At 36.7% G+C, this 15,182-nt stretch overlaps 1 protein-coding gene across 7 annotated transcripts in view; it reads right to left on the bottom strand.

The window, feature by feature from the left end:
• LOC18422666 (cytochrome c oxidase copper chaperone 2) overlaps positions 1–13,555 on the bottom strand; it is a 38,967-nt gene extending 25,412 nt beyond the window's left edge. For 3 of the 7 annotated variants that reach the window (XM_020668049.2, XM_088860593.1, XM_088860594.1), the window contains exon 1: positions 13,360–13,555. In XM_020668049.2, coding sequence (XP_020523708.1) covers position 13,360 — 1 coding nt within the window. In that variant the 5' untranslated portion in view covers positions 13,361–13,555. Of the gene's footprint in view, positions 1–193; positions 383–10,137; positions 10,276–13,359 lie in introns of those variants that run through there. The other 4 variants (XM_088860592.1, XM_088860595.1, XM_006878549.4 and 1 more) reach the window with 3 other exon arrangements.
• Positions 13,556–15,182: the final 1,627 nt, after the last annotated feature.

The following is a 15,182-nucleotide window of genomic DNA, read 5'->3' as shown; positions in this document are numbered from 1 at the left end:
AAAGTATTTAGAAGGAGAGAGAAAGAATAGGATGAGATGTTTCTTCTTTTCCAACACCTCAAAGTAAGAAGGTAGAAACACTTCGAATTTGTTTTGTTTTTTTTTTTTTTTGGAGCAGAGGGTGGATGGGAAGAGAGAAAGAGAATAAGAGGGAGTGAGACAGCCGTAATGTATCAAGGAACTGGCAGAGTACCTGCACCCAAAGCCGCACCTTCCTTAGCTAAAATGTCTGACACTGTGTTGGCTTCTCGGTAAATGAGTGTGAACTTGGGTGCGGCTTCTGCAAATACTTCGAATAAGGAAGAGAGAAAGAGAATAAGAGGGAGATAGACAGCCGTAATGTATCAAGGAACTAGCAGAGTACCTGCACCCAAAGCCGCACCTTCCTTAGGTGGATGGGAAGAGAGAGAGAATAGAGGGAGAGAGACAGCCGTAATGTAACAAGGAATTGGCAGAGTACCTGCACCCAAAGCCGCACCTTCCTTAGCTAAAATGTTCCATAAGCGCCACCTTTTTAATCCTTCCAGTAGAGCAATGGCCTCTGCTTCCGTGGAGTCTCTAACTCCTATGAACTCCGAGAAAGTCCAGAGAATTGAGTCTGAGTTTGAGAGGAACCCACCAATACCAAAGGGGCCGGGGTTTCCTAAGGACGAGCCATCTGTGCTTAATTTTAGAAAACCCGGAGGTGGTGGTACCCAAACAGCCCGAGGTCTAACCGATGGGGGTGACAGGTTAAGCAAGCTGGCCCAATTATTCAGGAAGTGGGAAATAGGGAGCTTTGCAAAGATATGTATGTTTTTGGCCCAGAAGGAAATTAGGGATGCAATAGTATAAAAAATGGACTTTGGTGGTTTAAGAACGCCTCTAAATGTCCTTGCGTTCTTTCTAACGAAACACTCCACATAAGGGTCGCAATTGATATACGCCACAGTTGTTTTCCAGGGGAGGAGAAAGTGGGGGAGTACAGAGACTCAAAAAGGTGTGACCCAAAGAAGATCAAAGAGGTTCAAAAGGGATGACCAAAGGCCAAAGGTGAGATCACAGTGGATAAATAAATGTGGAATAGGTTCTTCTTCTGGATGCCAGAGAAGGAGACTCCACGACGTTGCAATTGATCAAGGGTTAGGGTTTTCCAGAAAAGGAGCACCCAAATGAAGGCCTGAACTTTAAGGGGTATAGGAAGGGACCAAGACTTGTTGATCAAGGGTTGGCAGGTGGGTTTCAAAGCATTAAATTGTAGAAAGAGGACACTACGAAGCTCCTTGAAGGGAATTCAGCCAAAATAAGGGCATCTGGACGGTTGAGACCACTGAAGACTGGATGCAAAAGTTGGAGTAAGGAGGTCAGAGAGGTAGTTTCCTGCTCTGAGAGATTTCTGCGGAAAATGGGAGTCCAAACTAGATTGAACACGCCAAGTTCTACATATTCAGCTCTAGAAGCCGATTGATTGCATGCCAAAGAATAAAGAGAGGAAAGGTAATATTCAAATGGGTGTGACCTATCCAAATGTCAGTCCAAAACTTAATACGGTGACCATTGCCTAGTTTTTTTATTTTTATTTTTTTGATAATGTTAACATTGTATTGCTATATGAAGAAAGAGTACAACTGTTAGCGGAGATAGAGGACCGAGAGTACCCACGAGACGGGTATCTTGGTCAAAAAATAGGTCCAGGTATCCTATACAAAAAATTGGCCTTGTCACGTGCCTGGTTACAAAAAAATTGAGCAGCAAAAAATGGGGCTTATAAGAAAGCTTGAGTACAAGATGAAGATAAAGGCTAACTACGGTCTTAGATACCCTCTATGGTCCAGAGCAAAAAAGGAGATGGACCGGTTGGGGTCTTCCACACGTGCTCGTGCTCCGTCTTTAGCTAAAAGATTGGCGAGCTCGTTCGATGCCCTCCAAGTATGCGTCCATTAGACGTTCATATCCCTGCATATGTGGTAAATTTCATCAAAAATCCTGGAAAGGTACCAAGGCGAAGAAGTAGTGCCTTCTGCCCAAGAGATGATATTTTGAGCATCTCCTTCGACCACCAAAAGTCGGCCCATGAAAGGTTAAAACTTTTGAGCCCCATAAGCAATGCCAAAGCTTCAGCAAACTGGGAGTCTCCCAGTCCCACATATTCCAAGTAGGCTAGGAGGATATTGCGGTTGTGATCACAGAAAACCCCCTCCAGCTCCTTGATGGGCTTGGGTTCCCCCAACAAACAACCATCAAAGTTGAGTTTAATGCCATTTTCTGGCGAGGGCTGTCAATTGTAAGGTCTTTGGTTCTTGTGGGGTTGGAGGTGAATGATATTCTCCCACTGACTGAGGAAGGTAATAGTGGGGATCCCTACAAAGTCCCTGTGGGTAGAAGCCCAAAAAGTTACTAGGAAGGTAACCTTTTGAAATAGCACAGGAACTTCGTTTTTGTGTCCTTGGAAAACCACCCATTTCTTTCTCGCAATATAGCCCAGATGGTGGCAGCGATTGCTGACTTCCACAAAGTTCTATCGGCCTTAGGCCAATGGCAACCTGAGTAGGAGGAGATGAGAGCCATAACCGAGGGTGGACCCATTGGAAATGGAACAACTCAAGAATAAGGCTCCACAGTTCAAAGGCTTGACTGCAGTATAAGAAAAGATGAGGTTCGACTCCTCATTCAAGCACATAGCACATCTATTGGGGAGCAAAATGCCTCTTTTTTTAAGCTGGTCGACTGTGAGAGCCCGTTGACAGCAGGCAATCCAATTGAAAGTTTGGACTTTTGGTGGAGCAATAGTGGACCAAACTTTGGATAGGATACAGACAAGGTTAAGTGGGTAAGTAGGGGGTTGAATAAGTTTATTGTAGAAAGAGGCTACTGAAAATTTTCCAAACGAAGAGAGAGTCCATACCAGAGAATCTCTCCCATATGGAGATAAGAAAATTGGGTTAAGGCAGCCGACAAGGAGGTGAAGAGTGACGTTTCCTCTTCGGAAAGGTTTCTTCTAAAGGAGGGATTCCAGGTTCTTCGGCCCCCTGAAAAGACCATTTCAGCTGCTATGGTTGAGTCTTTGTTGGAGGAGAGGTAAAAGAGAGAGGGGAAGAAGTCCCTAAGAGGGGGAGTGTCCAATCTAGAGATCAGACCAAAAGTGCAACTCTAGTGCCTTCTTTAGGATGGAAGCAGATAGATTGGTTGAAAAGAGCAAGAGAGGAGGCAAAGGATTTCCAGGCTCCAGAGGCTCAGTTGCGAGAGGTCCTGTCAGGCACCCACTTGTGTTCCGGAATCCTGTATTTGTTATGAATGACCTGTGCCCAGATAGAATTAGGTTGGGTGGCCAATCTCCACCACCATTTCCCTAGCAGAGCCAGGTTGTGTTTTTTAAGGTCTCTGATTCCTAGACCACCTTGTGATTTGGGTAGCCGGACTCTATCCCACGAGATAAGGTGATGTCTGGTTTTTTTCGCTTGACCTGACCATAGAAAATTCCTCATAAGCTGATCCAGCCTGTTAGCCACCAAGGCTGGCATGTGGAAGATGGACATTAAGTAGACCGGGGCGTTGGCCAGTATTGCTTTGGCCAGCGTTGAACGGCCAGCCACAGAGAGATATCTCCCTTTCCAGCCTGCCAGACGTCTATCCACTTTGTCGATGACTTGAGCCCAATGTCTCTTTTTCGGCTTCCCCAAGCCCAAAGGTATGCCCAAGTAAGTGGTGAGGAGATCCTCAACTTTACAATCCCAAGAAGGAATAAGGGCCCTGATCTCTTGAATAGTCAAACCCACCCCCATCATTTTTTATTTATCCATGTTGACCTAGTTTAAGTCTAATACGACTCTAGAATGCATTCTTAGTGGGTGCAATACATTTCCAAACACCTGAAGACCGACAAGATCGAGTTCTAGGCAGCCAATAATCAAAACCCAAACCGTAATAGTCCCTGATTACCTATTTCCATAACAGAGGGTGGGGAGAGGACCACTTCCCCAAGAGTGCAAGGTTCAGAGTCCTAAGGATTTTTATCCCCAGTCCCCCAAATTGTTTTGGAACACAGACCTTATCCCAAGCAATGAGATAATATTTTTTGGGGCCATCAAATCCAAACCATAAGAAATCCCTCGTCAATTTTTCTAGTTTTCGGATGACCGAGATGGGGATTTGAAAGAGTGACTTATAGTAAATTGGAATGCTGGCAAGAGTGGCTCTAATGAGTGTGATTCTACCCCCAAATGACAGGAATCTCCCTTTCCAAGAGGCGAACTTCCAAGTAAATTTCTCAATCAAATGGTCCCACAGGTGCTTCCCAAGTTTGCCTAAGCACAAAGGAAGGCCTAGGTAGGAGGATGGGAGGATTTCAATTGCACAACCTAAACGACTATCCAGTTCTGGATTTTGAACTTGGATGCCAAGCATTTTAGTTTCGATAAGGTTGACTTTCATCCCTGTGAGAAGCCCAACGGTTCTAAGAAATCTCCAAAGACAATCAACTTGATCATAATGGGCATCACAGAAGATTAAAGTATCGCCGGTGTAAAGATTCCCCTTATCCTTTGTACTACATTATGTCCTAATGTACTTCAAGTAAACACACGAGAACAGACTCTATTTTTCCAAACCAATATAGAAAAATCCAATACATCATACCAAAAACAACATCCTGGTCAGACATTATCTTACCAGAATCATGGTCTATTCATAACGAAAACCAACCATCCCAAACATCTATACAAAATATTCCAGATAAAACTATAGAACATACAGATGGAAATATTGAAATCCAATTTACTAATAATAGAACTACTATTCCTACTGCCATAGCAGATTCTATATCTTTTCCTCAATTGTCTCTCAAAATTGAACCGTCAAAACAATCTGTTACCACATACACCCATAGTCAACATCTAAGGACTCCTTCATCCACAAGTAGTACTCCTCGGAGACTACAAATTGATGGATTAAGAAGAACACCAGATAATATTATTATTCCACAATATAAACAAGCTCAACAAGAACCTGAAGAATCTGACTTCCTTCAAGTCTTACAACTTGAAGAACAATTCGATAATCAATATATCGAAAATGAATATTTATCTGCTGAAAATGCAGATATAAAAAAATGGTATCTTGATACGTTTGAACCAAAATTAATATCTTTATTTCATAAAAAATATAACAAATTCCGAAAACAAGGAAACAAAAGTACTTGTTTCTTCACATGGTTAAAAGATATTTTACACCAATACTCTATTCCTATACCAAAATTCATCTTCAAACACTTGAATCTCAATATACTGTATTTAATACAACAGAGGGAAAACCGATTACTTCAATCCATCCTCTTGAGAAAAGCCTCAAAATCAAGGGAGCACCTTCAAAAACTCCCACAAAAACTGACAATGAAGACGAAGAATCAACCTCTCAAACCCAAATAGTCCTTTATGAAACTGTAGCTACTCCTTATAAATTAAATAATGCAAATATGTCTCGTATTGAATTACTTCCCCATATAATTGAACAAAACAATTATACAAACCTTTATCTTCAAACTCTTGGAAAACAAATGGTTGGAATTGAGAATTTGTTAACTCCCACACGACAAAATGAACCAAAGAAAATTCTCTTTAAACCTCTTCTTGAAATAAATAAAGACAATTCTTTATTGGAGATGATAATAAAACTCTCATGGATCAGTTAATATCCAAATTATCCAAATTAGAACTCAAAGAACTCAAGAGAACAATTATTGAAACAAGTCTTGGAGCCAATTCAGAAGACAGAAGAAAAGCTACCCGTCCATGATAATATGGCTCTTCAAGAAGAAGAACCTGAGCCCCAAATTAAAAGTACTCTGTCAAATATGCAAAAAGCATTCACAGAACATAGTATTTCTTCAGACAATATTCATCGAATCAATTATAGCAAAAATTGACAGCCAATAAATGCTAAACCATATTATAAGAGACCAACTCCTGTTGATATACAATTAGAAGAAGATCTAGTTAGCCATACCTCAACTTATACTGGTAGGACCATCAGCAATTGGAGTATTGATGGAATTTCAGATCACCAAATACTAGATACTATGCGACATATGACAATGTACGCATCAGCATGTAAGATGGCTGGAAGCCATGCCAGGAATTATCAAAAGCCGTTGTATCTGGATTTACTGATTGGCTTAGAGGATGGTGGGATTTCCACCTCAATGATCAAACAAAACAACAGATTTTGACAAATACCCGAAATTGGACAGCAAAGAATGAACACAACCAAGACATGTTATACACTGAAAGTGATGCTGTTAATACTTTAATATATACCATCGCCCTACATTTCATAGGCAATACTGTTATCTTAGCAGCAAGATCTGCTGATCTTTTATCAAACCTCAGATGTCCTACATTATCCCATTATAAATGGTATAAAGACGTTTTCTTCTCTCGTTTACTTATACGAGAAGATAGTCATTTAGATCATTGGAAAGAAAAATTCGTAGCCGGCTTACCTTATTTATTTGCTGAAAAGGTGAAAGTACACTTGAAAAATAAGCATGGAGGTACAATCACCTATTCCCAATACACCTTAGGAGAATTATCAGCCGAAATATGTGCGGAAGGATTAGCCTTATGCACAGTTATGAAATTAAAGAAACAAATCGATACAAAATATAAATGGTAAAAAGGAATTAGGAGATTTCTGTGAACAGTTTGGTTATCACATTGATAAAAATAAACCCCATGATTTACATAAATTCCATAAACGCAAACATAAATTTAAATCAAAACAAAAGCAAGATAAACCTCCAAATGTTTCCAAAAAGAAAAAAAAATTTACAAAAAGATTTGCTTCTAATAAATCATCCCAAAGAAAGGATAAAAAATTACCTGTCTGTTATAAATGTGGAAAAGTTGGCCATTACAAAAGCCAATGTAAAGTCAAAAAGAAAATTGCTGCTGTAATCTTAGATGAACAGATAAGAAATAAAATATATGATATTATCCAAATCTACGATTCTCCATCTAGTTCAGACTCAGATACTACTTCATCCAGTAGTAATCCATCTTTTCTTGGTAATATCCATGATGAAGACCTTTATTGGTCAAATACATCTAGTAGTTCCGAAAATGATGATGACATATGTAAATGTCCTATTCCTACTTCTAATATTCATACTTTGACAAAAGAAGATAATCTCATATTAGATTTAATAGAGAAAATTTCAGACCCTGAGGAAAAACGAGAAGTAATTCTCAGTTTATCAATCTTGCTAAAACAAAATCAAAACCTATTCCATTACTCAAACCTCCAGATGAATATAATTTTTTTGATATAATCAAACGTATAAGTCAGCATGAAGCCTATCAAAAAGAACCAACTATTGCTGATCTCAAGCAAGAAGTAAATCTTGTAAAAACAGAAGTTGCTCAATTAAAAAATCGAATACAAATTCTAGAACTCCAAAATGAAACCCCAGGAATAGATACTGATACAGATTCTATTGAATTTGATCACCTAATCAAAACATCTCATCCACAACATAGAGAAACATCTACAAGTAAATCTGTAAATGTTTTGAATAAAGTCATTACACAAAAATGGTTTATCTTAGTAACAATAGTCATAAGTGATGAATATGAATTTCAATCTTTAGCATTATTAGCTTAAGGGGCAGATCTCAACTGTCTCAATGAAGGATTAATTCCTACCAAATATTTTGATAAAACAACCCAAATCTTGAATACTGCGGATGGAAGCATATTGTTTATTAAATATAAACTCTCACATGCTAAAATCTGCAATTAAGGCAATTGCTTCCCAACTACTTTTATAATGGTTAAAGGACTCAGTCAAGCTGTAATTCTTGGAGTACATTTTCTCACCCTTTTATATCCAATGAAAATTACTCAATCAAGAATTGAAACAAGTGTTCATGACACTCATATTAAATTCGATTTTCTTGATAAACCAAAAATCAAAGAGATCAATACAGTTAAAAATCATATCAAACAAAAAGAGGATTTTCTAGGATCATTACAACATGAAATCAAACATAAGGTTGTTACTGAAAAACTCCAAATGAAAGATATGATACAAAAAATACAACTTAAAAGTATTATTGAACAAGAAATATGTCATGAATTACCAACGGCTTTCTGGAATAGAAAACAGCATATTGTCGGATTACCATATGAACCCGATTTTAATGAAACAAAAATCCCAACAAAAGCTCGTCCTATTTAGATGAATACGGAATTACTTCAAACTTGTCATACAGAAATCAAAGATCTCCTACAAAAGAAGCTTATTCGTCCAACATTAAATATAAACTCTCAAATGCTAAAATCTGCAATGAAGGCCATTGCTTCCCAACTACTTTTATAATGGTTAAAAAACTCAGCCAAGCTGTAATTCTTGGAGTACCTTTTCTCACCCTTTTATATCCAATGAAAATTACTCAATCAAGAATTGAAACAAGTGTTCATGACACTCATATTAAATTCGATTTTCTTAATAAACCAAAAATCAAAGAGATCAATACAGTTAAAAATCATATCAAACAAAAAGAGGATTTTCTAGGATCATTACAACTTGAAATCAAATATAAGGTTGTTATTGAAAAACTCCAAATGAAAGATATGATACAAAAATACAACTTAAAAGTATTATTGAACAAGAAATATGTCATGAATTACCAACTGCTTTCTGGAATAGAAAACAGCATATTGTCGGATTACCATATGAACCCGATTTTAATGAAACAAAAATCCCAACAAAAGCTCGTTCTATTCAGATGAATACGGAATTACTCCAAACTTGTCATACAGAAATCAAAGATCTCCTACAAAAGAAGCTTATTCGTCCAACATTAAATATAAACTCTCAAATGCTAAAATCTGCAATGAAGGCCATTGCTTTTCAACTACTTTTATAATGGTTAAAGGACTCAACCAAGCTGTAATCCTTGGAGTACCTTTTCTCACCCTTTTATATCCAATGAAAATTACTCATCAGGAATTGAAACAAGTGTTCATGACACTCATTAAATTCGATTTTCTTGATAAACCAAAAATCAAAGAGATCAATACAGTTAAAAATCATATCAAACAAAAAGAGGATTTTCTAGGATCATTACAACTTGAAATCAAACATAAGGTTGTTACTGAAAACCTCCAAACGAAAGATATGATACAAAAAATACAACTTAAAAGTATTATTGAACAAGAAATATGTCATGAATTACCAACTGCTTTCTGGAATAGAAAACAGCATATTGTCGGATTACCATATGAACCCGATTTTAATGAAACAAAAATCCCAACAAAAGCTCGTCCTATTCAGATGAATACGAAATTACTCCAAACTTGTCATACGAAAATAAAAGATCTCTTACAAAAGAAGCTTATTCGTCCAAGCTTATCTCCATAGAGCTGCTCTGCGTTTTATGTCAATAAAAATGCTGAGCAAGAACGAGGAGTCCCACGATTAGTCATCAACTATAAAGTCTTACAATGGATAAGATATCCTATTCTCAATAAAAAAGATTTATTGGATCGATTAGTACATGTTGTTATCTTTTCAAAACTTGATTTAAAATCAGGATTCTGGCAAATTCAGAAAAAAGAAGAAGACAAATATAAAACTGCTTTTAATGTACCATTCGGACAATATGAATGGAATGTAATGCCTTTTGGCCTTAAAAATGCTCCATCTGAATTTCAGAAAATTATGAATGATGTCTTCAATCCTTATCATAAATTTATGATTGTTTATATAGATGATGTACTGGTCTATTCTGATTCTTTAGATCAACATTTCAAACATCTTCATACTTTTATCAATACTATCAAACATGCTGGTTTAGTTGTTTCTGCTAAAAATCTTAATTTATTCCAAACCAAAATCCGATTTTTAGGACATAATAGTAACCAAGGTACAATTATCCCCATTGATAGATCAATTTTATTTGCTGATAAATTCCCTGATAAAATTGTAGACAAACCGAATTGCAACGATTTCTAAGATGTCTTAATTATATTAGTAATTTCTATCAAAATCTTGCCATAGAAGCCAAACCTTTATATGATAGGTTAAAAAAGAATCCTCCACCATGGACTGAGATCCATACTTTAGCTGTTCAACGACTGAAGCAAAAAGCCAAAGAATTACCTTGTTTAACACTTCCCAATCCTACTGCATTTAAAATCATTGAATGCGATGCCTCTGACTTAGGCCTCAGCGGCATACTAAAACAAAGGTGTGATTCTACTGAGCAATTAATTCGCTTTACTTCTAAAGCATGGAATCCTACACAAAAGAATTATTCTACTATCAAAAAATAATTACTTGCCATTATACACTGTGTTACTAAGTTTCAAAGTGATATTTTGAATCAACATTTCTTGATACGTACTGATTGTAAAGCTACTAAAGACATTCTGCAAAAGGATATTCAAAATCTTGTTTCAAAACAAATATTTGCCCGTTGGCAAGCGATATTATCCGCTTTTGATTTTTCTATTGAACATCTTCCCGGCTCTACTAATTCGTTACTTGACTTTCTTACCCGTGAATTTTTACAGGGGGGGCCGTATATTATCACTACCTGAGCTAGATAGTATTCCAGATAGCATTCCTTACGGTTTACAGTTATTTTTTAACAATACTCATACAAATATGAAGACATCTCAAGGAAACACTCATGACAAACAAAAAATGGACTTGGTACCCTGCCCCATATCTAGGCGTCTTATGCCCAGTTCTTCTTTACCAATAACACCCATGTCACCCATGCGATCGACAAATGTACCAGAATATTTCATCCAGACTCCTCTTCAAAGTCCAATACAAACTCCTAGTCCGGCATTTACTCTAGCTGCCTACCCAAATAGACAAACTTCCTCTGTTTCGAAGTCAGTTTATGTTGAAACCGCATTTCTGGCTGATATACCCATATGCGACAAGCATATAAACATTGACCCAAATAAATTAGCTCCCTCATATCTCACGAATCACTTGAACCCTACTAATGGAGCCAATACTCGTGAATGGTATGAGGCTATACTCATGGAAACTGGTTCAGTATCCATCATACATTTCTATCAAGGTAATACTAAACTATATGCATATTCTAAATTACAAATTAAAAAATTCTTATCTTATGACGATTGGGGTAATAACCTTATCTAAGGCAAAAAGTTAGCCAATCCTAAATTCCAATACAAATATTATAGGTATGTTGAGTATATTGAGGCCTGGCATAAGGTCTTTGCATATCAAAATCCAAATAATACTCATTCTTGGTATGTCCAGTTTAAATTCCCTATCTTGGAACGGTTCCCTAGCTGGTTCCGACATTGGTTCCTAATATGGGGATCACATACTCAAATATTACCAAATGAATTTCAAGCCTTTCAAGAAAAATTTGCCATTCATAATACATGCACTCCCCAAGATGATTATCACCTATACTTTATGGCTATCTATCAAATCCCATGGATTCTAAAATGGGATTACTCCTTTTCTGAAAATAATACCAATAATTTTGAATATGTCCCTCTCCTTGGTAAAACCATCAAAATCAAATGGTGGGATATTTACAGTACTAAACCCTCCTCTTGACACTCAAACGAATACCTCCTCAATTTGACTTAATTCACCCCCAAGAAAATAATACTGTCAGCCTTCCCACATTTTCTGCATATATTAAAAAAATGAGACTATCCCATCCAAATGCCACTCTCGAAGAGCTAAGAGAACATCTCTTGCAAATCTTTGCCACTTCAAATCCAAGACCAACTACATCCGAAGAGACAGTCCAGTCGGGAAATCCACTGCTAGAAGATTTCAGCCAAGATCCAAATGCATGAGACCTGACATAACCCGACAAATGTGACATGCTGAAACCCCACCATAAAGCAAATAAAGATTCCCCTTATCCTTTGACATGACCCATAATAAAAAAGATTCCCTGTTCTCCCCTTTTTTCCTTCATCCGACCCCGCAGATGCCATCCTCAATAAAAAGATTCCATACCACAGTGAAGAAGGTCACAATCAAAGTCACGTGTCCTCTTCTTATTCCTTTTACTCTCGTACAAACGAAGCCAACTCCTTCACTCCCGCACGTATGAGGCCAAAAGATTCGCCACCTACGCACGGCCGCCCTCTTCTCCTACCACTTGTCCCCTATCGATTACCCTCTTCATTACGGCACTTCTCTCAGCCACTCGTCTAATGTCAGTTATCTTCTCCCTCACTACGGCACCGCTCTCAGCCACGCATCCCACATCAGCTATCTCCTCCCTCACGGTACTTTCTTCAGCCACATCCTTTCCTTCATCTCGAAGGCACGCCACCTCTCTTTATGCCTATAAATACCCCTTCTCGCCTCATTGCAAAACAGACTTCGCAAGGACTACAAAGAAAGCATCTGAAGCAAACTCAACATAATGACGCATACTTTCTCTCTCTCCTTCTCTCTCTTCTACTTTGCTTTCTTCTATTTTCTATAGACAGTAGGTTTATTCTCTTCAGCCGCCTGTACATCAAGTCGGTAACCTCTTACTACTTTAAATGTGTGATTGTAATATTTCCTCTCTACCTTCTTACTATCCCTCCGAGTGGAAACATTTTGCCAGTTTATGTATATGTCAACAGTAAGTTCTACTGTTTCTTTCTCAATCTATGATGCAGTTGAAATTTGTATTTACTTTTAAAATTCGTAATCTGACTCATAATTCGTGGATTGTTCTTGATATATCTTGGATTTCTGCTTTAATTCTCATATGTGCTTTTCTTTATTATGTTTCAATCTTACAACAATTGATCGTTTATAACTCTGTTCTTTTTACATTTTTAAGATAAATTAAGATCAATGTTAGAAGTTTCATTAGGGTAGATCTTGCGCCGAAATTATATATATATATACATAGCAAGAGATGAAAGTTTCATACTGTAAACTGAAATTTCATGGCTCCCATTTCAAGCCATGAAATAAAGAACTAATGTAGCTCTCTAGAATCAGTAAACTAGAATCACAATACATAAATATATGAATCAAGGTTGCTGGTTTTTCACATGCATTTGGAGCATCAAATGTTATGAATCAATGAAATAAATCCGATTTTCTTGTTCACTTGTGTATGAAAAGAAATCGAGCAAGAAACCAGAAAACAGAATAAAATCCAGGAGATTTACAACAGAGAAATATTAGCAGAGCCCTAAATTTTTTTAGGGCAGATTTACAACATTGAAAAATAAGCAAAGCCTTCAATTATTTTACAGGGTTTCTAAAACCTAAATTCTTTTACAGGGTTTCTAAAAAAATCCCTAGAGGATCCGAAAACCTAAATTAGTAAGAAAAAAAACGAAAAATCTGCATATAACTCACTGATTGAGAGGTTGCTGCTCTTGCTCGCTCAGGATTGCTCTTGATCGCACAGGTTGCTCCAACTCTAGTTCGCAGAGGGTGAGAGAGAGCAAGGAGGGACGGAGGGAGGGAGGCTCCAAGAAGAGGGAGATTGTGGAGAGGGGAACGGATGAAAATAGGAAAAAAACTCCCGCACAGGAACAATAAAAAAGGTCCTAATTCGCCCTCTCTCCCTTCAAATCAGAACTTATTACTCTCTCTCTCAAAGAATCTCTCTTAATGGTCATTACACGACCTCTTTCTCCCTCCAGAAATTCCGGTGAGAAAGTAAGAATGCGTTTGAATGGTGCATTAAGTTTGGCACTTAATATCTACTTGATTGTATAAAAAAATTAAAAAAAAACCCAAATTTTCGGTGAGCAAGTAAGAGTGCGTTTGAATGCTGGGTTAAGTTTTGGCACTTAATATCTACTTGATTGTAAAAAAAAAAAAACCTCAAATTTTAAAAAAAGAGAGTCTATCAAAATAAATAAACCCTCACCTCATAACTCATTATAAATTGCAATTCAAGCATTAAAAAATATTTAAATTGATCATTTTGTATTCAACATTATAATTGTGAAAAAAATTAGTATTTCAAGCTGTAAAAATAGTTTATATTGCATAAAGTTATCTAGACCGTCCATTACTCCCTAAAAATAAATATTCATAAATCCACAATATTGTTACCATTTTTTAAATTTCAAATTTTATTCTTAGTGTTGGAAATTTAATTTTAGTGCTATCATAGAGATTTTTGATGCCAGAAGTGCTTTTTGAATGAGGATTTGAAATTTAATTTTAGTGCTATTGTAGAGATTTTTGATGCCGGAAGTGCTTTTTGAATGAGGATTTGAAAATTAATTTTAGCGCTATCATAGAGATTTTTGATGCCGGAAGTGCTTTTCGAATGAGGATTTGAGGTGAGACTTTATTTTGTTTTCATAAAGTATAATAGGCATGATAGTATCCATTTTTAAAAGGCCAGATTTTACGTAATAATTTTGAATTACCAAAATCACCCTCAAGCTCTGTTTTTTTTTTTCTCTTCTCCTTTTAATATGTGAACTATCATAGATTTACTTTTTAGATTTTTTAGTTTTACCATTTTTTGTTCACATGAAAAATTATAGCACAGATTAATCTTTATGCAGTACACTCAAAAAAAAATAATAATAATAAAAAAAAAAAAAAATACCCCGAAAGCATGGAAGAGCATTTTGGTTAATGTTTCTTTGCATCTTGTAACAAAATATTTTGATCGTCCACTTACAAGATTTTCAAATGTTAATGATTTACTTGAAGTGGGTCATTTTTGAAAATTGAAAGTTTATAGCTAGAGATGAAATTAGATTTTCAAGTTATCATAGGGTCTTCGACAGCGGAACGACATCTCTAGGCAAATTTTAGATATGTGAATTGCTTATACAATATAATGAGCCAACTTTATACAAACATCACCTACTTTTTTATTTTAATTAAGTGAGCTCTTTAAAATTAGCCAGACTAAGACAGAGTGTATGGAATACAAGTTTCTTAATAATAGAAGCAGAGACGAGGAAGTACTTAAGATATACGACCATGAAGTACAAAAAAGACCGCACTTTTGATATCTTGGGTCGATAATCCAAGAAAATACAGAAATTGAAGAAAACGTCACACATAAAATCAGAGCTAGATGGGCAAAATGGATATGTGCAACTAAAATTTTATGTGACCGCCACACCAATGAAGTTGGAGGGCAAGTTTTATACGACACCTATAAGACCAGCTTTGCTCTATGGGGCGGAATGTTTTTTTTTACA

This window comes from Amborella trichopoda, chromosome 3, assembly GCF_054954075.1.
Source record: "Amborella trichopoda isolate Santa Cruz 75 chromosome 3, AtrichopodaSantaCruz75HAP2 v2.0, whole genome shotgun sequence".
In the NCBI taxonomy this organism is placed as follows: domain Eukaryota; kingdom Viridiplantae; phylum Streptophyta; class Magnoliopsida; order Amborellales; family Amborellaceae; genus Amborella; species Amborella trichopoda.
Note: the sequence above shows the minus strand (reverse complement) of the source record. Positions and strands in the feature narration are given on the sequence as shown.